The sequence below is a fragment of the Hemitrygon akajei genome, chromosome 20, assembly GCF_048418815.1.
Source record: "Hemitrygon akajei chromosome 20, sHemAka1.3, whole genome shotgun sequence".
Taxonomy (NCBI): domain Eukaryota; kingdom Metazoa; phylum Chordata; class Chondrichthyes; order Myliobatiformes; family Dasyatidae; genus Hemitrygon; species Hemitrygon akajei.
In genome coordinates, this window is record NC_133143.1 from 51,393,807 (window position 1) to 51,419,526 (window position 25,720).

The 25,720-nt window shown below is 39.7% G+C and overlaps 1 protein-coding gene across 3 annotated transcripts in view; it reads left to right on the plus strand.

The window, feature by feature from the left end:
* Positions 1–20,484: 20,484 nt before the first annotated feature.
* LOC140713775 (zinc finger CCHC domain-containing protein 2-like) overlaps positions 20,485–25,720 on the plus strand; it is a 66,296-nt gene continuing 61,060 nt past the window's right edge. For 2 of the 3 annotated variants that reach the window (XM_073024295.1, XM_073024297.1), the window contains exons 1-2: positions 20,485–21,358; positions 24,757–24,862. In XM_073024295.1, the coding sequence (XP_072880396.1) occupies positions 20,702–21,358; positions 24,757–24,862 (763 nt within the window). In that variant the 5' untranslated portion in view covers positions 20,485–20,701. The remainder of the gene's footprint in view (positions 21,359–24,756; positions 24,863–25,720) is intronic. The other variant, XM_073024296.1, reaches the window with a different exon arrangement.

A 25,720-nucleotide genomic window follows, 5' to 3' on the forward strand; every position in this document is an offset into this window, starting at 1 on the left:
TCCTTGAAAGTGTGTTTATAGGTTGTGGGAACATTTCAATGATGGGGCCTGTGAAGTTGAGTGAAGTTATCCCCTTTGGTTCAAGAGCCTGATGGTTGAAGTGTAATAACTGTTCCTGAACCTGGTGGCTGTGTTCTTGTGCACCTGCTGTTTTGTCCTTTCTGGTAGATTTCAGGTGCTTGAGAGGTGCTGTTGGAATAGCCTGGGTCTGTAACGGTAGCATATTTTTGTGGATGGTACTCATTATTTTCACCGTATGTTTGTATGCTGGTAATGGAAGGAAAGAATGCTTAGCTCAGGTGATGGAGGTGATGAGTTTCTTCAGAGTTCTTGGATTTCCAGGCAAGTAGAGTATGACATATCATGTAGATGGCGAAAATGCTTTGCATCAGTAGAGTCACTTGCTGAAGGATATCCAGCTCTTAATCTGATTTTAGAACTGTTGATGGCAGAGAACTCTGCAGTAATAATAGCTGAGGTCGGTGGTCAGTTCTAATTTGAATAATTCATTTCCTGACATTATTGCACTGTGAAAGGTATCTGCTGCCTATCAGCCCATGCCTGACGTTGTCTGTTTTTGACTACTTCACTTGCTTGAGAATTAAGCAAATGTGAACGTTCTCTTCTGACTTTCAGATGGAAGGATAGTCATTGTTGATGCAGCAGAGGATGGTTGGGCCTTGGTTACTGCCTTGAAAATCTCCTGCAGTAAGGATAGAATGATAACATTCAACAACCACAGCTTTTTGTTTCATTGTGCAAGGTTTGACTCCAACTACAAGAGTAGTGGCACACACAAGATGCTGGAGGAGCTCAGTAGGTCAGGCAGCATCTATGGAAAAGAATGCACAGTCAATGTTTCAGGCTGAGACCCTTCATCAGGACTGGAATAAAACAAGATGATGAGTCAGAGTAAGAAGGTGGGGGTGGGGAGGAAGGAACACAAGGTGATCACGTGGTTGAAGAGTCGGGGCAGCAGAAATCACAGTGGTGGAACAGTGAGAGAGGGTTTTACTGAACTCCTGTCAAAGGGAAAATTTTAACTTCTTCAGGGTAGGCATCCCTGGAAGAACAAAAGAGCATATGAAAGAGGAGCAGGAGTAGGCTATCTGGTCCATCGAGCCTGCTCCACCATTCAATAAGATCATGGCTGACCTGACTATGGACTCATTTTCACCTACCTGCCTTTTCCCCATAACCCTTAATTCCCCTACTGTGCAAAAATCTACCCAACCTTGTCTTAAATATACTTACTCAGGTAGCCTCCACTGCTTCATTGGGCTGAGAATTCCACAGATTCACCACTCTTTGGGAAAACCAGTTCCTCCTCATCTTCATCCTAAATTTACTCCCCTGAATCGAGGCTATGTCCCCTAGCTCTTTTCTCACCTACCAGTGGAAACAACCTTCCTGCCTCTATCTCATCTATCCTATTCATAATTTTATATGTTTCTATAAAATCTCCTCTCATTCCTCTGAATTCCAATGGGTACAGTCCCAGGTGACTCAATCTCTCCTCATAGTCTAACCCTCTCATCTCTGGAATCAACCTGGTGAACCTGCACTGCCTCCAAAGCCAGTATATCCTTCTTCAAGTAAAGAAACCAGAACTGCACACAGTACTCCAGGTGCAACCTCACTAGTACCCTGTAGATTTGTGGCATAACCTCCCTGCTCTTAAATTCAATCCCTCTAGCAATGAAAGCCAACATTCCATTTGCCTTCTTGACAGCCTGCTTCACCTGCAAACCAACCTTCTGCAATTCATGCACAAGGACTCCCAAGTCCTTCTGCACAGCAGCATGCTAAAATCTTTTACCATTTAAATAATTATCTGATCTCCATTTTTCACTCCAAAATGGATGAACTTGTATTTACCAACATTGTACTCCATCTACCAGACCCTTGACCACTCACTTAACCTATCTATATCTCTCTGCAGACTCTCTGTATCCTCTGCACAATTTGTTTTTCCATTCAATTTAGTGTCATCAGCAAACTTAGATACACTACGCTCAGGCCCTCTTCCAGATTGTTAACGTATATTGTGAACAACTGCGGGCCCAGCACCAATCCCTGCGGCACACCATTCACCACTGATTGCCTACCAGAGAAACACTCATGTATCCCAACTCTCTGCTTTCTATTGGTTAACCAATCCTCTATCCATGCTAATACATCACCCCCAACTCTATGCGTCCTAATCTTATTGAACACCTTCTGGAAAGGCAAGTAAATAATGTCCATTTGTTCCTCTCTATCTACTGCGCTGGTTATATCCTCAAAGAAGTTCAGTAAGTTTGTCAAGCATGATCTGCCTTTGCTAAATCCATGCTGCTTCTGCTTGATAGATCCATTTCTTTCCAGATGCCTATTTCTTCATTAATGATAGCTTCAAGCATTTTCCCAACTACAGATGTTAAACTAACTGGCCTCTAGTAACCTACCTTTTGCCTACATCCTTTTTTAAACAGTGGCATGACATTTGGCTTCTTCCAATCTGCCGGTACCTGTCCAGAGTTCAGAGAATTTTGGTAAATTATCACCAAAGCCTCAACTATAACCTCCGCCATTTCTTTCAGTACCCTGGGATGCACTCCATCAGGGCCTGGGGACTTGCCTATCTGTAGGCCCACAAGTTTGTTCAGCACTACCTCTTCAGATATAGCTATTGTATCAAGGTCCTCACCCCCCATCACATCCATACATCTCTCTTTGGCATGTCAGACATGTTCTCCACCGTGAAGTCCAACACAAAATAGTCAACTGTGCAGTGTAGTAGTCCAATCACAAGCAAGAGAAATTCTGCAGGTGCTGGAAATCCAAGCAACACATACAAAATGCTGGAGGAACTCAACAAACCAGGCAGCATCTATGGAAAAAGAATATAGCCAATGTTTTGGGCCAAGTCCCTTCATCAGGACTGGAGAGGAAAGTTGAGGAGTCAGAGTAAGAAGGTGGGGGGAGGTGTGGAGGAAAAAACACAATGTGATCACGTGGTTGAAGAGACAAAGGGCAGCAGGGATCACAAAGGGAACAGTGTGAGAGGGTTTCACTGAGCTCCCGTTGAAGGGAAGATTTAAACTTCTTCAGGGTAGGCACCCCTGGAAGAGACTTTGCCATGTAGTATAAGTATCTTCAGAGTAGGCATCCCTGGAAGGAACAAGAGTAGTTTTGCTTTGATGACATTAATTTCAATTTTACCAAGGCGTCTTGATACTGCACTCTTTGTCAAATATTGACTTGATGACAAGGGCAGCCTCTCTTACCTCACTTTTGGAATTCAGAACTGTGATCCATGCTTGGATCACATGATGAGGTCTGGAGCAAAATGATCATAGCAAACCCAAATTGCTCATTGATAAGCCAGTTATTGGCAAACAAATACCCCTTGGTAGTATTGTTGCTGATAACTGCCTTCACTTCGGTGATGCGTTGAGGATAAATTAATTGAGCAGCAATTAGCAGGGTTGTAATTTTTTTTTTGTAAATAGGATATACCTGGATAATTTTCTACATGTTTGATAGATCAGCATTGTAAAAGTACTGGAGCAGCTTGTCTAGAGAGATAGTTATATAGTATGGATCATGAGTACTACAGCTGAGATGTTATCTAGTCCCATTACCTCAGTTACCTCTTGATATCACATGGAGTAAGGAGGCTTTGAGAAGACTTGGTATGTCACTAAAGACTTGTAAATTTCTACAGATGTACCATGAAGAACATTTTAACTGGTTGCATCACCATCTGATATGGAGGGGCCACTGAACAGGATTGGAAAAAGCTGCAGAAAGTGTCAACTCAGCCAGCTCCATCATGGGCATTAGTCTCCCTAGCATCCAGGACACCTTCAAACGGCAATGCCTCAAAAAGGCGTCATCCATCATTAAAGACCCCCATCATCCAAGACACGCCCTGTTACCATCAGGAGAAGGTACAGGAGCTTGAAGACATACACTCAACATCTCAGGAACAGCTTCTTTACCTCTGTCATCAGATTTCTCTGAATGGACAATGAACCCATGTACACTACCTCACTACTTTTTTCTCCCTTTTCGCACTACTTATTTAATTTATTGTTTTTACTTCATATCGTATATTGAATGCGATTTATAGTTTTTTTATTATTGAATATTGCAATGTACTGCTGCCACAAAACAATTTCACAACATATGCCAGTGATATTAAACCGGAATCTGATTCAGAATCATGACTGACACTCCACTACGATGTTAAGGAAGGACCACTACGTTAGAAGGATTGTGTTTTGAATGTTACGTTAAAGCAAGGCACTGTTCACTCCCTCAGGCAATAAGAGGTTTGACGAATAGTAAAGGAATAATTGTGAAAATACCTGTGTGAAGATTGTCTGCCCTAGTTCTTTTATCATTACTTTTATCATTTCTATGCTTTAGAAAAGTAAATCTAATTTGGTGGAAAGCACTTTGTCACATAGATTCAATATAAAGGCAAATTTCTCATGCATGCAAATAATTGTTAATCATGACTTCCATGAAGACCTAGGAAAGTAAGTCATGAAGAGAAAATAAAGAGCTTACAAGGAGATGTAGAAAGTATCAGGAAGTAGACAAATTCATGTAAAAAATATTCAAATCTACTTAAAGCCATATAAAATATATTTCTTTAATTACAGTAAAAACAACTTTCATCAACAATTTTAGAGCATACATTAGTAGTTCAGTAATTCACTAAACTGCTTTTTCACCTTTCAATTAAATGTACTGGCTTGGTGCAATGATATCAGCTTGTCAACATCAGGCTGAATGTCACTGAGAAGGAGTCTCAAATCCCCATGCTTAGTAATTTGTAGTGTTTTGTTGCTTTGAAAGAAGTTGGGTGACTGCACTGAAACGTGCTCCGTTAAGTATAATGTTGGAAAGGCAAGAAAGAATATCTTGACTTTTTTTTAATTGCAGAATAGCATTTTGAGATTTCTTTCTGCAACCAAAAGTCTTGATATGATTTTCTGAACCTCTACCTCAGCTCAAAGTCATCTTTTAGTGAGATCACTTCTTCCTCCATCCATTTTGCTAATTCCTCATTACAAATGTACAGGAATAGATTTATTACCCTGGATTGAATTTGGATTGAGAGAAGTTCCTGAAATCTCCCTGACATGTCTTTATTCAGCTCACTCAAGTGGCCACAGTGTACTTGAAGATCATTATCTGCTATTTGAAGATTGAGTTCATAAAACTTTACAAAAAACTCTGATAATTAAGCAATGACATGCCTATTCTTGAATTGATTATTGAATGAAGCATTCGAGTCCTCAAAGGATTTTACCACAGTTTCAAAAAGCACATCAAAGTGTCTCAGGCAGTTTCCTTTTGAGAGCCATCTCATTTCTGTGTGCAACATCAAACATTCAAACTGTTCATCATTCTCAATACAAAGCTCTCAAAGTAGTTGAGAATCAAGAGCATGGGACTTGATTTTATTTACCACTGTGATAACAATATTTAATCATTTGTGCAGCCGATCATGGTTTCTTTTTGTGACAAGATGTTGCCTGGGAATGGTAAATATGTTAGGAACAGCTTTTTTTCAAGAAAGCAATAACCATACAGTGGCATCCTGTCATTGATGGTGTCCATCAGCTGCAAAAGCAAGAATGATGTGAGTGAAATGTCCTTCTCTTTGAAAATTGCTCAACTATTCAAAATATCAACTCCACTTTCATACTTGTTTCTTGCCCTTTGCAAATAACAATCCTTGTACTGTGTTTTCATCTTTTATGCAGTGAACATAACTGAGAAGCAAAGATTTATTGCCTGGCAAAATTGACTCATCCAACTGCTGAGCAAATTCTGTTGCCCTCAGTATGTTGCTCAATATGTCTTCCAAGTTCATCTATCCGTCTTTGAACTCAGTTGTTGCTGAGTGGAATTGCCTTAATTATTTGGTCTGGCGACCAAACCATACTCAGAACCTCCATTACTGCTGGCAGAATCAGTTCATCTTCAATTGTCTGGGGTTTTCTAGATTTAGCAATGAGCAATGAAATATTGTATGAATCACTCTTCTGTTGTGAAGTCCTAGCAGACATGTTTTGAAGTGTTTTCCCATTTTTAAAAGTTTTCACGAAGTGACTGAAAATGGCCGAAGTTCTTGTTTACTTTATCTTTTCAAATGTTCAAGAAGCCTTGACAGTTTCATTGCCTCATTTGAAAAAAAAAACATTTTTAGGTAACAGACATATTGGCTGCTGTTGGTTGCTTGGTGCTGGTATAAATCCATATTTTAGATACTCCACACCATACTGTCTACACTTATTTTTTGGTTTAGTCTGTTTTTGCCTTTTTGTTATGGATTAATAACATGGTCAATCGCCAGTTGTTGAAATCCAATCTCAAGCACTGCAATGAACAAAGGGGAAAGTTATGACATCATTATAGCTCAGGCAAAACCTGACTCTCTGCCTGAAGGTCCATAAAGTGGGTCAGCAATATCTCGATTGGGCTTTGGGCTAGAGAAAGCTTGTCAAGACCATTTGAAAGAGCTGACTCTGAACTTTAACCCATAAATTGCCATACCCTAATTCATAGGAAATGCGTCACTGTGTGATTAGAGTATGGGAATCCTACTAGCTAATACTCCACTACATTAGTGAACAGCAATAATGCATAAATAACACAATTTCTTCAGTTCAGATTTCTCATGATATGCAAAATACAACTATAATGCACTTCAAGCAAAGACTAAGAGGAATGGTGGGTTAGCAAGAAATGAAGTGATAATATGATAATTACAGTCAATTATAAGGCACTGAGGATCAAATTCTTATAAGTAATTTATTTATTTAAATTAAACCTGTAATTCCTCAGCTGCCAAGTGTCTCCCCTCCCTACACTGCCCCTTTTATTTTTATTGCCTACCCTTAGACATTCCCAATATTGTCCAGTTTGGGAACCATGGATCTGAACAGTAAGAGATTGTAGAGGTCTCAGATGCAGAGATCTGGATGTCCTAATGATAATTCACAGAAGACTCATACGCAGGTGTTACAAGAAAGTTGGTTATATTAATATAGGCATGAGAAATGAATTCCCACTTGAAAGAATGGATACAAATATTTAACTATAATATACATTTACCAACATATTATTGCCTTTGTTATGATTTCCTTGAGCACCTAGACACAATATCCTATATACTCTAAAATGATGTGCAGAAAGGCTGAGCTCCAAAGTTAAAATGGCAATAAAATAACTGCTTAGAACAGGTTCCTTGCAATATATCGTCCAGCTTACTCAAAACGTACCAGAAAGAAATATTTTGCCCAATTTTTATTCTTATTTTATACAACAACAGCAGGAATAAAAGGGGTAATTTTTTTAAAAAACCTTCTTCCATTTCAAAATTGCTCCCTTCTGTACATCCCAAAGTATTTTGCAAACATGAGCGCATGACAAAGGAATGGAAATGTAAGAGTGAGAACTGTCATGCTTTTATTGCCCCTGTTAGTGAGGGAATGCTTTGCACTAACCTATAATTGTGTTGAGATCAATGCACTTCATGCGCTTTGCAGCTTGCCCATAGGAATTGAAGACTGTGCGGAGGTCAAAATAATCCAGTACAAGCTGTTTTGATGTATTGATAAGAAAGTGGGTGATGCAATTAGTACAAATAGGTTAAACCTATAATGATTAAGATACTGCTGTACTGATAAAGAATTTATCAATCTGCCCTTCAGTACTTCTGAAGATGAATTACATAGAAAACAATTGATGTGCTTAAATAACACAGTTCTCACCATTAATTAGAATAACAATTTATTATAGTACAATATAAGGACACTGTAGCATGGCAGATTGCCTGTAAATGGATTACTATTGGATAGTAGAATATTATAGACCCTTCAGCCCACAATGTTATACTGGTCCTTTGATCTACTCCAATAACAATATAATGCTTCCATTCCACATAGCCCTCTATTTTTCTTTCATCCATGTGCCTATGTAAGAGTCTCTTAAATTTCACTCATGTCATTGTAGCAGCTATGCTAACAAACCAATGTTGCTGCTGGCATCATTATCCTTGTATGACGCACCCTCCAATCAATCCAATAATAATGTTCCACAAGCCGAAGAAATGTATTCGATCCTTGATTAGCAACTAGCAAAACATACAAACTTGAAACGATGCAATTAAGTGTAGTTAAGCATTCAGCAAAAGATATGTCACCTGGTGGTCCCCAGAGACAAAACGCCCAGAAAAAAAGCACAAATACATAAATTATTGTCTTCACTTTTACTATGCCCCTCACTCACGTGGCTAGCTACCATAATAAACATAAATGCGCAACACAGAATAAAATGCATATAGAAAACAGATGCATGACTCCTACAGTCACTATCTTCACCCCCGCAGTGCATTCTATGCATGTACAGTTCTCTGTGTGAAGAACACACCTCTGACATCTCCCTATTCTTTCCTCTAATCACCTTAAAATAATCTCCTCTCATATTAGCCATTTCTGTCCTGGAAAAAAGGCACTGGCTGTCCACTCTTGTCTTGTCCATATTGCACCAACTGCCGCCACTGGGCTGTTAACATGCAGGAGCAGTGTGTGGTTAAGTGCCTTGCTCAAGGATACACACGCTGCCTCAGCTGAGGCTCGAACTAACGACCTTCAGATTGCTAGCCCAAAGCCCAAAGCCTTCGTCTATGCCTCTTATCATCTTATACACCTCTATCAAGTCACCTCTCATCTTCCTTTCCTCTAAAGAGAAAAGCTCTAGCTCGCTCAAACTCTCCTCATAGGACAGGCTCTCTAATCCAGGCAGCACCCTGGTAAATCTCCTCTGTGTGCTCAGTAAAGTTTCCACATCCTTCCTAGAATGAGGCAACCAGAACTGAACACAATATTCCAAGTGTGATCTAACCAAGGTTTTTATTATCTTCTGGTTCTTGCACTCATTCCCCTGCCTAATGAAGGGCAACATATTATATGCCTTCTTAACCACTCTATCAATTTGTGTAGCAACTTTGAGGGATTTATGGACATGGATCTCATGATCCAGCTGTTCCTCCACACTGTTAAGAATCCTGCCTTAAACCTTGTTCTCTGCCTTCAAGTTAGAGTTTCCAAAGGGTATCACTTCACACTTTTCCAGATGAAACTCCATTTGCCACTTCTCAGCCCAGCTCTGCATCCTGTCAATGTCCCATTGTAACCCACAGCAAACTTTTACGCTATCCACAACACCACCACAAACTTATTAACCTAACTAAACCACCCTTTCACTTTTTCATCCAATTCATTTATAAAAATCCCTAAGAGCAGGAGTCCTCACAACTGTAGAACACCACTGGTCACTGACCTCCAGAAAGGATATGCTGACTTCTAAGGGGAAACCAATTCTGAACCACATAGTGAATTTCCCCTAAATCCCTTGGCTCCTGACTTATATTGTGACAGTTTCTTCTTCTCTTCAAAGCACTACTGCTTTTTAAAAAAATTCTCTCTTGCAACATTGGTGTCACTGGCAAAGCCAAAACTGAAAGCACGATTTTCAACTTAAAGTGTGATTTTATGATTTATACCCTCAATCTTTAGTATGTTTTATACTGAAAGATAGGGAAGGCTGACTCACACTTAAGTATTTTTTAAACTGTATTTCACACCAAACCAAAATCCTTAAATTAAAAAGCTGCCTTCAGTCTCTGAACAGTTGGCTCTTTGCCAGCCTTAGCTTTGCCAAACCTTTGCACAACCACCAATCCAAACACTGACTTTTTAGTATTTAAAATAACTCCAGTTGGTTTGTACATCCCTCACTTTGCAGTACCAAATATAATGCTTCTGATATCTACAATGGGCACCATTCATGTTACGTGTAAGGCAAATGTATAATCAAACAACACTTATCTTCTTTCAGAGTATTTCAGCTGGAAGTTTATGTACTGCTTCAGGAAACACCAAAGCTAGCCATTTACATTCCCTATTTTTGTTCCTATGGAGAATTTATGCATTTGGACAGATTAGATGAGTATTTATACTCCTCCTTATATAAATTTTATTAGTACAGGATCAGACTCAGTCTCAGCAGGATGTTGTAAAGAGCAGGCTGCTTAATCATTGTCAGAAATAACCTGCACTTCATAACAGCTTTTAGTAGGAAACTTCCCAAAGCTCAACAACTCTTGGCTTTTTGTTATTGGGTTCACCTTATTTACAATGAGGGCAGTTCAGTCCTGGAGTTTGTGATTAACTCCGTGTGGTGAACTACATATACCTGTCTGGACGCGCCCCCTGATGACTGCTCCTGTGGCTCCTCCCACTAACCCCTGTATAAAGGTGATGGAGGTCTGAGCCCAGCCTCTCAGTCTCCAGGATGTAGTATGGTGGTCACTCACTGCTTGTTCCTTCTTCCAGTCAATAAAAGCCGATACCTCGCTTTTACGTCTCAGAGTGATTTATTGATGGTGCATCACTCCGTAGATTAAATGTCAGAGCTGAACAATATTAGTGATGAGTTTCTGGCTTCTTATGGGAGTTACCTTGATTGCCACTCTGCAATGTTAAATGACACACGTGAGCACAATCACTGGCAACGCCTTCCAGTGATAATTTTGTTTTTGTTGAATCTTTCCTTGGATGAAACTGAGCATTGAATGTTTATGCAGTAATCTAGCAATTAAGGCTGCTTTATATGTGACTGGGATAATTAGCAAGAAACAATGTCTGCTGGTTGTGCAGTAAGTCAGAAAATGACAAGGACTTCCAGGAGTTGGTAGAAAGCATGTGTCCACAAAGAGGAGAACCAGAAGAATGGAAATCTCTTCCAAATATACAATTTGATGTGGAGACAATTGTTCATTTTCAAACCAAAATGTTGAGATATATATTTTTCACTGGAGTTGCTAAGGGAGATGACGTAAAGGTGAGGATATGGATCATATGTATGATCATATATACGGCAGAACAGACTTGAGGGGAACAGTAGCCAGCTCCTGCTCCTATATTTCTATTTAGTTTGAAATGGGATAGAGTTGCTAACCCATAGCTTGTCTTGCCTTAAGTGGCCAGGATAGAGATCTTTCAAAAGATACAAGACTTTTCAAATGTGAATAACTTATCCAACCCCAACCTGACTTTAGATTAATCACAATGTCCCGACTATACCTAAGGATTTCTGAGTACTGGGATGCACATTACTTCCAACAAACGGCATCCCCATATAACATTGAATCAGCTTATTGTGGGGCTTATAATGTACAGCACACAGGTACTGGCATTACACATTGAAGTGATGAAAAGGTGGAATTCTATGTTACTTCTGTGTTTTGTGGCTCTCTGCGGAGAGGCGAATCTCAGGGTTATATATTGCATACATATTTTGATAATAAATGTACTTTGAGTCTTTGAATCTTAGTAATGTAAAGATGATCAGTTTATTTTCAGTGCTTATAGGGTATTGAAGGAGAAAGATGCTAGGTAAAAATATATTAGTATCAGCTTTGCAATGTAGGAAACTTAACAATCTGCTCACAACAAACTTCAGCAAATTGCACGGTAAAATGTTACAATAATCTATCAGTAATATCATTTGAATAATCAGCATCAACCATGACAATGGGATGAAATAGCCTGTTCTTCATTTTAAGGAATGGGATGTCTTTAGTGTAAGATTAGATAGATGTTTATAAGAGACATAGGGGAATAGACAACCAGTATCTTTTATACCCAGGATTATAATATCTTAACACCAGAGGTTATGCATTTAAGGTGAGAGGGGTAAGTTCAAAGGAGATGTGCAGGGCAAGTCTTTCTACACAGAATGGCAGGTGCCTGGAAGGTCCTGCCTGAGGTCGAGGTGGAGGCACATACAATAGGGGTGTTCGAAAGACTCATAGATAGGCAGGTGAATATGTAGTAAATGGAAAAATATGGATATTATGTCAGCAAAAGAGATTAATTTAATTGGACATTTGATTTTTAATTTGATTAGTTCAGCAAAACATTGTGGGATGAAGTGCCTATTCCTGTGTACTACTCTTCCATTCTATGTTCTATCTAGTATTCTGTGTGAGCAGAACAAACAGACAACTGTAATAATTTTACAGCCTAGCTCTGATTTCCATGAGAAACATAGTGTAACTGTTATCATTCTAGCTGGCCAAATGAAGGAAATTTAACTAGCTAGATAGAAGGAACTAAATTAGCAAACACTTAAATGTCAAATTAATAAATGCAATTCAAGATGAGTCAAAATATAACATGGATTTTAAAATATATTTAATTAACCTGAGATCTGGATGATATATCATACACATAACATGTTATTTATGATTAATTAGTTTTATTGCTAAATCATTAATCACTTATTAAGCTGGTGTTTTCTGGTCAACATGGATGGATATAGACCATGCTTCACTAATACCCTTTGGTTGATTTGATAAAACTGCTCATCAACAACTACCAAACAAGGATCCTTGAAAAATAGCTCTTTTATACAAAACAAATGTCCAACAATAAAGAGTTTGGAAAATGTGGACCTCAAGAACAGCCTTGCAAGATAACGGCAGCCATGGATCTGAACTTCGCTGTCTTTTCTGCACAGCCTTTGGCTGACTGATGAAAATGGTGTTTAAAGATCAAAACCTCAAACCCTGTACATAGAACATGGGCCTACCAGGCTGCATTTATCCCAACTCTTCTGTATGTTTTGAGACATGGACTATATTCAGCAGGCATTTCAAAGCACTGGAGATATACCAACACAGTCGCCACAAAATCCTCCAAATCCATGGGCAACATAAGTGAGCTACATTAGCTTCCTTTCCTAGACTAACATCCTCAGCCAATTACATTCAGTTGTCTCATTTAGATAAGACAATTTTGACCTGCCCAATTGCAAAATCCCAACATAGACATTCTATTCTCAGCTCCACCATGGCAGGAAATTACTTGGTAGAGAGAGGGAATGATTCAAAAATGTTCGCAAAACTTCAATGGAAAAGTTTAACACCCTGTGACTTGTGAGAATTCTGGGCCCATAACTACTCAAAATGACCAGAGAATATTTAGGATAGAACTGAGAAGAGCACACAGAAGCCTAGTGTGAAAAATGGAAGGAGTACTCCAGCTCCCAAATTAATCACCTGCCCTGCCCTGCCAAGCACATCCAGTCCCATTTGTGCCAAACTCTGTGAGTGCTAAATGGGCCACATCAGTCATTCCAGACTGGATGGGAGCAAGTCATTCTCAATCCAGATGAAATACATAAATAGAAATAGAACTTATTCAAAATCTGTTACATCTCTAACATATTTCAGCTTAGGTATATGGTCTAAAATGCCATCAATGTCTTTCTTCTATAGATGCTGCTACCTGATCTGCTGAGTATTTCCAGCATTATCTGTTTTCATTTTCACATTTTCAGCATCCATAGTGGTTTGTTACTATCTTTGGGCTCAATCATGATTAGATCTAGAACTATAATGCTACATAACCTTTTTACTTTGTGTATGCATTGCAAGTAAGGCTCTTGAGTGTGAAAAATAATTTAAATTCTGATCATGGATGATGTGGAAGAGAAGAGACAGAGCTGCCTCTGCACAGAAAAGGTTAGTTCATGTCAATCAAAATCAACACGTAGCATTTTAAGACCATTGAACATAAAGACTAGATTTAAAAGTAACAGATGTCAAAATAAGTTAAAATTTTAAACAAATATTACATTTGTATGTCTACAGCTGCCAACATTTGTGATCGTTAAGACTGAAATGTAGTTATGATCTAAAAGTGAATTCGAACGTTAAAAAAATGTAAGTATACTGTGCTTTATTTTTGGAAATTGAATGTATCAGAACTGTTGATTATTTCAAATCTATAAATACGATTTAACAAGCATGAGTAAGACCTGATGGAAACTTGCCTTCTCCCCAAAGTGATAACTTCATCAATCCAGATTTCCTCAAATTCGGAATTCCACAGAAATTCAACGTCATCATACCTCTGCTTCACAATGGCATGCAATCTCATATCCCAAAATATTCTTTCATCCTATTAATACAGAATAGGAAAATGAATTTCTCCAATTTTACCAGCCCGTATTTTTTCAGACAGCACTTTTGTCTCCCCAGTGACCCTTTTTAATATGATACCTGTTTTCTACCTTCTTTAGCCCTCATGACTAATGATGAATTTCTAGGTTAATTCAATTATTAATTATTGTTTGTGTTTCTTTCTTATTTTTTGGCATCCTAACCCGAAATGCTGAACTCAAAAGCTAACTATGCTGTATAAAGTTTGAAGCAGCTGTGGCAATGAAATTCAACACTGGTTATGGTTGGGCAGGTTTTGCACCAATCTGAAGATATCCAAGTCTTGTCAGTTCACTTTTTCATGATATACACCATGAAGAATCATGGTTAGTATTCACATTCAATTGTGAAGACGGTATGTTTTTTGAATGCAGCTTTTTTAAAAATTAAAAACTGTAAAATATTGTATGGCTACACCCTGAGACACTTTATTGCTTTCAGGATCTGATGTAATCTTTGCTATTAGCTTGAATACCTTCTATATTCTAGTATTGCGATATGCTGGGGTGTGGCATTTATTACATTTTATGCTGTCCTGCAGAGAGGAGAATGATGCATTTCCATCCTGGTTTTATGTTCTGAGGTGACTAATATGGCAAGTATGGGAACCACTGAATCTTCCACAGAAGAAGCAGGCAGATGAATGGTTTTTGAGTTGATCTATTTCTTCTTCTTTGTGTACAGGAACTGTTCTCACAATACGTGGCTTTGAGAGTCTCAATATTTTCCTGAATATTCCTTCTCCATTTTGATTAGTAATGGGTCAGAGTTTGCTGGAGTCATAGAATCATTGAGTCTGTTTGCATGTTGCATTTCTTCATGGCTTTGAATTTCTTCTCTTAAGCACCCGAGAATCTTTTTCCATGACAATGCTTGGAATAGAATGATTACGTCAAGAGATGGGTGCTATGCTTGCAAGCAGATCTGTCTGCTCAACAGATCCAACTGTATAACCATAAAATATTAATATTAATCTTTTAAAAAACAATTGAAAAATAACATTATTTCTAAATAGTGTTGTGACTGTAACCACTTTCTCTCCAAATGCTTATATGTGCACCAGGTCTGCAAGGATTTCAAAATGTATCATCCAAAGTTACGTGTTCTCACAATGATCTAGCTGGCGCTAAGTAGGCATGAGATGTTTCTTGTGAAAAGCAATTCAGTGCTTCATTTAGCCGGAAAGATAATCATTATGTATCTTTTAATTGTGGATGGGGTTTAACAAATCGAGTGTACTGCATGCTGCTTGCTGCAACATTTTTGTACATTCCATCTAGGGCATGTGCGCCTTAGGTTCACCACCCCTTTCCTAAACTGTTGAGAGAAGAAGGTTAAGTTAACTTTTTGATACTTCCTGAGGATTGGAGGACTAATTGGGGAGGAAAGAATATATCAAATAATAACAGACTTGTTAATTTGTTGGGCAAACAATCCAATATGAACTTTTGTTTAGAAAAGCTTAGATTACTGAGTGGCAGTCATCATGCATTTATTATAGGATGTCAGGAGCAAAGATAAGCCCCGTGTAAACAACAAAGGGAGCATGCAGTCTCCTGTTCTACCTACCCAACCACCCAAAGAAGCATCTCCTGCTCCACTTATGGAAGAATTTATGAATCTCACATAGGAAAAAAGCAGGCTCCAATCCTACAGAACTCTGATGGAAGTAAGTTATCCACAAACCTAAGAAGCTAAGAACAAGATTCAAAAGTTGAAGCAAAGATTTTCTTTTACAAAGGAAAATGCAATTCACTGCCTTATGTAATAGTAGAGGCTAAGATGCTTTTAAAAAAGAACTTGGACGTGCACTGAATAGTTGTGACTACGCTGGGATGGGACTAGATAGCTCTTACTTTTTTTTCAAATCTTTTTATTATTATTATTATCCAAAATACAAGAGTACATCGAAGTAAGTAACACTTACAATGTCTCAAAAGAGAAAAAAAAGCAATATTAAGGATTGAAAAATATGATGACAAAAAAAAGGAAAGTAAAAAAAACCCTACTAAAGCGAGAAAAAAGTGAGAGAAAAAAAGAACCCATTAGGTGTTCAACCCTGGAGCCATATGTCATACAAAAAGCTTCTAAAGATAAACATCAAACCACCAGCAAAAAAAATTATACCAAAATTTACAATTAGATCGTGGAAGAAATCTATCAATTAACTCAAATGGTAGTAATGAGCAAATGAACCCCATCTTTTCTCAAAATCATACAGAGGTTCGAAGGTTAGACTTCTAATTTTCTCCAAACTAAGACATAACATCACTTGAGTGAACCATTGTGAAGAGTGGGAGCCGACGTATCCTTCCACTTCAACAGAATGGCCCTCCTAGCTATCAATGTAACAAACGCAATAACATGTTGGTCAGAAAAAATACCATGGATATTTTGAGGTATTATTCCAAAGAGCACAGTTAATTTGTTAGGTTGTAAATTAACTATTTCTAAACAAGCGCAGCAATAAGGGGCTAAGTGGCAGACTTATACATTCTAAATTTTACAAGTTTGCAAGCTTACTAACAATTTAAAATTACTTATGCAAAACCCTACACTAGTTTCAAAAATTTTCTCTACCTTCTCAATTTGATCAAAATGACCCACTTTATCTAATAATCAATTGTTTATCTTTGACTCCCCGATCACCCATCCAGTATTTGACTTTTACTTTCCACGTAATTGGAAATGAAACTGAAAGCAATAATTTCAACCTTCCAACATAAAACTTATCTTGAAGCCAAAAGGTATAATCAAAACAAGAACTCCTTCTTAATGTTTTCGAAGTCCAAGTTCATTCCTGCTCGATTAAATATAATCTTCACAATCCCTTCTACAAAGCACTAATTAGTAATGAAGGAGTTTCTTCCTCAACCTGCTAAAGTAAAGCTAAATATTAGCCTCTCTGTATTGATTGCAGCATTCCCTCACAACAACAATTAAGTATATTATGTTTGTGCCTATGTCACTGGAGCAGGATGAACTAGGTACCTTCTGACAAAGAGGCAACAGTACTACTAATTTAGCCACCATTGGCACTTCAATTTTTTTGTGGCTGATGCATACTTTAACTGTATCTACTTGCCAACATATTTCTGCAATTAAAGTTAGGCAAAAGTTACCAAATGAAGCACAACTGGGCAAATATTCCCTAATTTGTAGCCATACAAACAAGGTTGTCCTCCATTTTCTTATTAAAGTTCAGAATGTAATGAGCCAGTGATGGATACAAACACTTTTACCAGTTTTTAAGCCATATGAACTAGCCCCTCTTTTCTCCTTCTGTTTTATTGAAGCAGATGCCATCTCTATTCAGTCTATACTGGTTAATTTTCATCTTTCTCACAATGAAAAAGTTTATTTGAAAGAAACTTAAAGCAAAACAGTAAAGTTGATAATACCATCCAGATACCATGTACTTCCTCTTCAAGGATTCCCTATCATGAATATACCTATAGCCACAGAAGTGCAAATGGTGTTCAGGTTAAATGCAACCTGAATATCCCAAATGCTTGTCCTGATTTATAGCCGTTGTTGCCTGGCCAAGAGCCATTCCATGAGGATGTCTACCCCACTCTTCTGATTAAGAAGTTGGGCACAACTCTTTAAGATACAAGAATGCAAAAAATCTCAGACTGCTTCTGCATATTTTATTGAAGCTGCAAAGCCCAGTTGAGTAAATCATCGAAAAGTAGAAGGCAGCCCAGATTCTTTATATAGACATAGAGCACAAGAACCAGCAAACTGTAATGAACCTTTATGAAACACTGATTCAGAGCTGGATCCATCCTTGGTGCCATACTTAGGAAAGGTTTGAAGGCTTTAGAGAATATGTAGAAGAAAATTATTAAATGAATTGACACCGCTTACCCTGACAATCTTTGATGCACCTTTGATACACATAGTCACTATAGCAGATGTCAGATATGCCTTACTGAGAGTGAACAGAAAGTGACTGGCTAGATGGACACCTGACCATGTTCTCCAGTTCTGTGCAGGTCAGCTAGCAGTGGTATTCGCTGACATTTTTAACCTCTTCTTACTCGAGTCTACAATTCCACGATGCTTTAAGAAAACCATATCATCCTGGTGCCAGTGGTGTGGATGATAGAAGGGTGGAGGGGCAGGTAGTGTTGAGAAAGAACTCTGCAGCTGGGACAGATTAGGAAAATGGCCAAAGAAGTGGCAGATGGAATACAGTGTAGGGAAGTGAGTGATCATGCACTTTGATAGAAGAAATAAAGATTAAGACAATTTTTAAAATGGGGAGTGAGTTCAGAAATCAGAGCCAACGGACTTGGGAGTCCTAGTGCAGGATTCCCTGAAGGTTAAATTGCAGGTTGAATTGGTAGTAAGAAGGAAAACATGTTAGGATTCATTTTGAGAAGACTAGAATTAAAACAAGGATTTTATAAGGCATTGGTCTGATCAGATTTAGTATTGTGAGCCATTCTGGGCCCCATATCTAAGAATGTTTGTTCTGGGATTGGAGAATGGCCAGAGGAAGTTTATGAAAATAATCCTGAGAATTAAAGAGTTAATGTATGAGAAGCATTTGTTGGTTCTGGAGGACAGTGGGTTTGCGAAGAGGATGTGCAGAATAGTGGAAGAGCCTGTGTTGCAGTCGCTGATCCCAAGTAGCTGCATGACAGAGCACTCTCTGATCCCGGGGACACATGGAGACAAAAATCAAGCGCTGCCAGCAAATCATCAATCATTTCTTTAGCCAGAAGGTGGTGAATGGAATTGGCATAGATCATGGAGACCAAGTCATTGGGTATATTTAAAGCAGAGATTGAAAGATTCTTGATTAGTAAGGGCGTCAAAAATTATAGGAAAAGGGTAGAAATCAATAAGGATAAGTAAGAACACCTTCTCCACTATTACCCTCAACACTAGTGCCCTACAAGGTTGCTTCCTCAATACCTTAGAACACTCTCTAGAACCCCACAAACACATGCTATATTCCGCTGTATAACCATTTATAATGTGTAGAGTCAAACAGCATGGATACAGCATATAGGCCCTTCAGCCTAACTCATCCATAACTACTGAGTTGCAAAGTGAACTAGTCCCGGCTGCATTTATTTGGCCTGCATCCCTCTAAACCCTTCCTATCCATGTACTTATCTACGGCTTTTAAAGGTTGCTCATGTGCCTGCTTTCACCACTATGTCTGGCAGCTCTTCCCAATTACACAACACACTATTGTCTAAAGAAGGAGGATGCAAAGATGTAGGCAGACAGAGAGACAGTGAACAGTTAAGGACAATGGATCTTAAAATAATTTAAGAAAGTTTAATGGAAAATTACTAATGTCTGCCAGGATTAGACTGCACTGTAAAATGTGCATAGAATAATGGATCCTGATCTCAGAAAGAAATTTAGGAAAGAGGTGAAGAGAAATTTCTTTACTCAGAGAGTGGAATTCACATCAATATACAGTTGTGGAGACCAAGTCACTTAAGAAAGAAGTAAATAAACTTCTTGGGTCAGAATCAGCCATGATGTAGTGGTAGAACAGGCTCAATGGGCCAAATGGTCTAATTCTGCTCCTGAATCTTATGGTCATAAAAGGCATCAAGAGCTAAAGGCTGAGACTGATGTTATGGTTTGAGATAATGATTGGTCATATCTTTTCTGAATAATTCAGGGAGCACAGAGTTGAGAGGTTTATCTCTGCTGCTTTTGTTTAACTTTTCATGTAAACTGTTCACTTGCCAGAGGGGTCAAGATTAGGGAGTGAAGCTGAATGGCTGAAACAATGACATGAAGAAAATACATGTCACTGACCTGTAATGCACTTGGTAGGGGTAGTAAAGGGTGGCAAATCAATCGCAGCATTGACTACAGAGCAGAACATGGAACAGAAAGGGGAAAATATCTATAGCTTTGAGGAAAGACTACAGTGAAGCGGGAGGAGCTAGATTGCTCTGACAGATCTGATAAAATTTGACAGGTCCGTTGACTACTTTCTCTGTGATTCCTCCTGTTCTCCCCTCTCCCAATAATTGAAGACCAGGTGACCGCGACTTACTTGAAGCCAGTGAATAAATTATACATGCATTTATAAATATCTAACTATATTTGGGAAAAAATACAATTTAATCGCTTGGAGGATAATGGATATATAGATGTTAACCGCCGGAGGTGGGGAGCTGCGGATGGAATAGCGAGGGATGCCTGGTTAGAAGCGAGATACTTGTGAAGGAAGCATTTAAATTGAGGAACATTCCTTCTAAAAGTGGAATGGTTGCCAGCAGTGGGCGTAGGTAATGAGTGAGCGGGACGGGAGCGGCGGACGGACGATATTACATACCGCCGCACTTCAACCTGCCTCACGGAGCGGAGGGGAGGCGGGGCCAAGCCCGGCGGTGGGCGGGGCCACCAGTGATTGATTGGTGGGGACAGGGCACGGATGATTGACAGCCGGGGCCGAGACTTCCACTTCAATCGGCGCTCCGTTGCTGAGCGGAGTGGGAGGGGTTGGAGAGAAAGAAAAATAAATTAATCGATCTGTAACCGAGACTGAGAATGTGCGCGGAGCGGACGGTTCCACTTGACTAATTAGCTGTTTGTGTGTTTTGTTTTTTTTTGGGTGGCGGGTGCTGCGCTAACTTGAAGATGAAGGTGCTGATGAAGCTGCCCGACCCCGAAGAAGAGGAGGACGAGGACGAAGAAGAGGAGGAGGAGGACGATGACGACGAGAAAGAAGAGGATAACGACGAGGAGGAGGGGGTGAAAGCTGTTCCCGCCATGCCGCCGCCGGAGCCGCAGAAGGAGGCGGTTTACGAGTGGTTCGGCTCGGCGCTCACATCGGCGCAGCGGCTGGAGTTCTGCTGCGGCCTGCTGGACCTGTGCCACCCGCTGGAGCTGCGCTTCCTCGGCAGCTGCCTGGAGGACCTGGCCCGCAAAGATTACCACTCGCTCCGCGACTCGGAGATCCGTGCCAACAGCGCCGCCGACCTGGCCGCGATCGGCGACGTGACGGACGAGGTGGTGCGCAGCAAGCTGGTGGTGTCGCTGGCGCTGCTGGGCTCGGAGAACCGCGAGGCGGCCACGGTGCTGGCCCGCGCCCTCGGCCGCATCGACACGGTCATCCGCAACTACGGGCTGCAGTTGACGGAGCGCAGCGTGCAGGAGTTCCTGCTGCTGCTCACCATGGCGTCCAACCACCCGGCCTTCTCCTTCCATCAGAAGGAGACGCTGCGCGAGCAGTTGGCCGACCTGCAGCGACGGGGACCCGCCAACGGCCGCAAGTTCCAGAACACCGTCGCCAAGGTAAATGGAGGAGCGCGAGCCCCGCCGGTTTCTCCCCCCGGGGTGAGAGCGCGGTCTATAAGACAACTTTATGATTGGGTTATGCATGTGAGAAGCAAACACATCCGTGTGCATTTAAATGTGCAATTCATTTTTCTTTTCGCCCTCCGTTCCATCTCCCGTTCACGTGTCGTTTGGACCCCCCGCCGCCAGGGTGCGCCGCTATGACGCTGCGGACGGGGCTCGTGCGGGGCGGTCGCAAGCCGGCGATTGGTGGCAGCTGGGCGCGAGGGGCGGGCACCCAGCGGGTGTGTGGGGCGGGGGGAGGCGGTGCCTGTGTATTTTTAAATGGGTCGTTGGCGCTTGAAATTAGCCAATGGGGTGGCGGGGTGGCGGCGTGGAGTCGGCTTCGGTTGGTGGGTGGAAGAAGTTGCATGCAAAGTCATTTGTCAGCCTTTGATCCTGATTTTATTCCCATTTCACATACCACGAAACAACCAGCCTTCATTTAAAAACTGGCAGATGCTGGAAATACAAGCAACACCCACGAAATGATAGAGGAACTCGGCAGGCCAGGCAGTATCTATGGGAAAAACAGAAGTGCCGAGACCCTTCAGCAGGACTGGAGAGAAAAAAAAATCATTTTTTCTCCAGTCCTGCAGAACCTTCATTAAAAATCACGTTTCGTTTTAAATGAATAAAATCAGTAATGATTGGTCCACGGTCCTTTGCTTTTAACCCTAAACGGGTGGGCGCAAATGATTGTGCAGTGCCATGGTTCGACTTGTCGTAATGGATATTTAAAATTAAATGTTTCATTGTTTGATCTCAAGGTATGAAAGAGGAGGAAGTGTTTACATCATTAGCTGCACCTGTGCTCTCCCCTTGCAATTCATTCATTTGTATATAGTTTAGAAACTGTAATTGCTTCCATTTATACAAAGCAAATTTTTGCTTAAGCACATTCAGTTTGTGTCTAAATGATCCTTCATCTTCGACTCTTGAATCTCACCTTGGTGGTGTAACGATGCAACTGTACATAGTAGTTGTGAATTTGAGGAAATTCATCAATCTTATTCTGTGTGCAGCAGCAAATTAATAGCTCAAAAGTCTGCCGATGTCTCCTAGCTCCAGACTTGGAAGCTTGGGATTTAATAGAGGCATGAAATTTGAGATTTCATTATGACAGGCAAGCTAATGCTTTAAGCAATTTCATTGCTTTATAAATAGTTTAATCTGTCCTTCAGTCATACTTCTTGATTTGAAGGACTAGATGTTTAAAGTATAACTTAACCATTAGCTTTAAACTATAACTTTGACCCTTAAATTTGAGCATTATTTCAGCAGAGATGTTTTTTTTAAAAAACCCTTAAAGTTGCTCTAAAGGAAAATTGTTAATTTATGGTTAGAAGTTTAACAGTCCCTTATTTGTGCGTGTTACTGGGGATATTGAGACAGTTTTCTCATGCTGGTGGCATTGAATGTGGAGAGGATGTTTCTTCTCATTATGGAGGAAAGGACCAGAGGGCACAGCCACAGGATACAAGAATGTCCTTTTAGAACAGATGAGGATTATCCAGATGGTGGTAAATCTGTGGAATTAATTGCCAAAGATGACTATGGAGGTTGAGTGTATTTAAAGTAGAAGTTTGATAGGTTCTAGATTAGTAAGGGTGTAAAAGGTTTTGGGGAGAAAGCAGGAGATTGTGGATGAGAGGGATAATAAATCACTCGATGTTCTGGCAGAGCGGACTCAATGGGCCAAATGGTGTAATTCTGCTCCTTTGTCTTGTGGTCTAAATAAACGATGACGGGATAGTCAAATATGTGATGATCACTTCATTTTTAAATGGTTCCGTTTTATTTTTAAAAGGGGCAAGCTATTATTTATCAGTGCATTATGTATAACTTATGAGCCACATCTTTAACATCACTGAAGCATTCTATCACTTGTTGAGCTGACAAGTTGTCTTTATGTCTTAACAGAGAAATGTTAGATTGATGTTTCGATTTTTTTTTTGTGCTCTTGCAACAATGATGACAAATTAGTTCACTTTTTCCAGGTTAATAACCAATGTGTTTTCTCCACATAACTGTAGTCCCGTGCTGGATGTGCCTGGCATTTTGTGTTCTTTCAAAACTTCAGTTTTATTTCTTTGGAAGCAAGCTGCATTTATTGGAAGCACAATTTTAGTATTTTCTAGTGCCTTAATTGTGAAAGGTATTTGTAAGAATTGATTTTAAGAAGCTTTTTGTAAGAATTTGATTGTTATTTCCTGTTGTTAAAGCATTTGTGTAGGAAGGGCACTACACTCGTGGGTAGCAGTCTCATGTTCAGTAGTTGATCTGTCTCAATGGTTTATTGGATGGCTTTGACATTGAGACATAAAATTATTAAAAATCAGTTAAGAAGTGGAGAACCAGAGTAGAAACAGGTCATGCCTAGCCAATGGGGAAAGTTTTGGTCATGGAAATGGTTAGAAGCTGATTGAGTTATCCTCTGGGGAGCTTCCTTCAAGCTCAGCAGAAAGCATAATTACAACAATAGCAGATAACACATTTGTGCCAGCAAAAGTTTTACATATTTATGTGTAAGTTATGGATGTTTGCTATTGATTTGGGGAAAGCCTCTTTAAATAATCCTTTAGAAAATTGTACATAATGAATAAAACTCCAGATTAAAGTTCATTTGGAGGAAAAATAAGGCTTCAGTCCTTTATTGCATCCTTACAAAATTGCAGCATTCAAATTTAGCTTGCTCTAATTAACGTTAATTATCAGTATAGAAAATCAAACAGTACAACACAGGAACAGGTCTTTTGGCCTACAATGTCTGTGCCACATTTAACGTAATCTCATTTGTATGCACTTGATCTGTATTCATCCATCCCCTGCCTGTTAATGTGCTTGTTTAATTACCCCTTGAATATTGCAGTTGCATCTATTCGTGCTGACCACATACGTATGTTGGTATAAAACTAAAAATTGCCTCACAAATATTTAAAATTTTAACTTTACCCTTCCCTCCTTAAATCTGTGTCCTTTTGGCATCCTTCAGTGTGTGCTCTGGGGGATAAAGGCTCTAATCTATCTTTGTCTCTCATTTTATAAACTACCATCAAGTTACCTTCAGCCTCTTACTCTCCAAAAAAAAACAACCCTAGTTTGCCCAACCTGTCTATACAGCTAATAATCTCCAATTCAGGTGACATCCTAGTCCACCTCTCTTGCATCTTTTCCAAAGTCTGCCCATTCTTCCTGTAATGCAGTGACCAGAAATGTACATGATACTCTGAAATAAGGCTTAGCCACAGCTTTATAATGCTGCATTATGACTTCCCAACTTTTATATAATGGTTGTTTCTCTTAAATACTTCCTTGGGTTTATGTGTTATTGCTTTCTATTTTTGTTTTAAAAGGAGCGTTTCTCCAGGAAAAATTACTCTTTGGGAACAGAGAATAATTACTATGAGAGGACTCCCCCATCTTCTGAAGAAGGGGCAAATGCAGTCACCCAGCGACCAGGTAATCTTTGATCTTGCTTGAGTTGCTTGTGCATTTCTCACTCATTTTGTAGTATAACATTTTCTTTGAGACTGGTCACTGTTTTTGTACTTCTGAAAGATCACAAGATCATTGACTTGCAGTTAAGCAAGAGGCCTTTCCTGTTTGTTGAATGAACCCAGAGGTGTGGGGGGGAAAATCTTGCAGAGTAAATGCATAATATTGTAGATGCTGAAAATCTACAATGCAAGGAGAAAATGCTAGAAATATTTAGCTAGTTAGGCAGCATCTAGTGCAGCATTTCATAAGAGATGGAACTAAAACAGAAAATGCTGGGAATACTCATTCTCAAGTCCTCCCTGGTGTTTGAGTATTTCCAGAATTTTCAGTTTTTGCAGACTCTCAGCATCTGCAGTGCTTCATTTTTGTGTTGTTCGTTTAACAGAGATGAAGCTAGTTTAAAGCTTCAGGGAAAATTAGAGAATGGAAGATGAGGCCCATTGAGAAGGTGGTGAAGGTTAGTGAGTAATGAAAAATGCCTCGGATGTGTAAGAAAGAAGCGACGTTTCTAAAACAGCAGAAGCCACTGATTTGTGGGAGAGGGTTGGGGTTAGGGGCAGAAAGAAAATAGAGTATTCTGTTATAATGGAAACAGCACCACAATCATTCATTCTCTCTCTGTCTTTAGACCTTCCTCATTGTTCTTTCCATACCTATCTTTACAAATTTAACTTATTTAATTACCAGTTTCAAATTGTAAAATGTTAACTGTTTCCCTTTCCTCAGATTCTCTCTGACCTATTGAACACTTCCATTTTTATCCTGTTTGTTCTCATGATGTAGTACTGACCCCAATTTGACAAGCGCAGTTAAACTTGG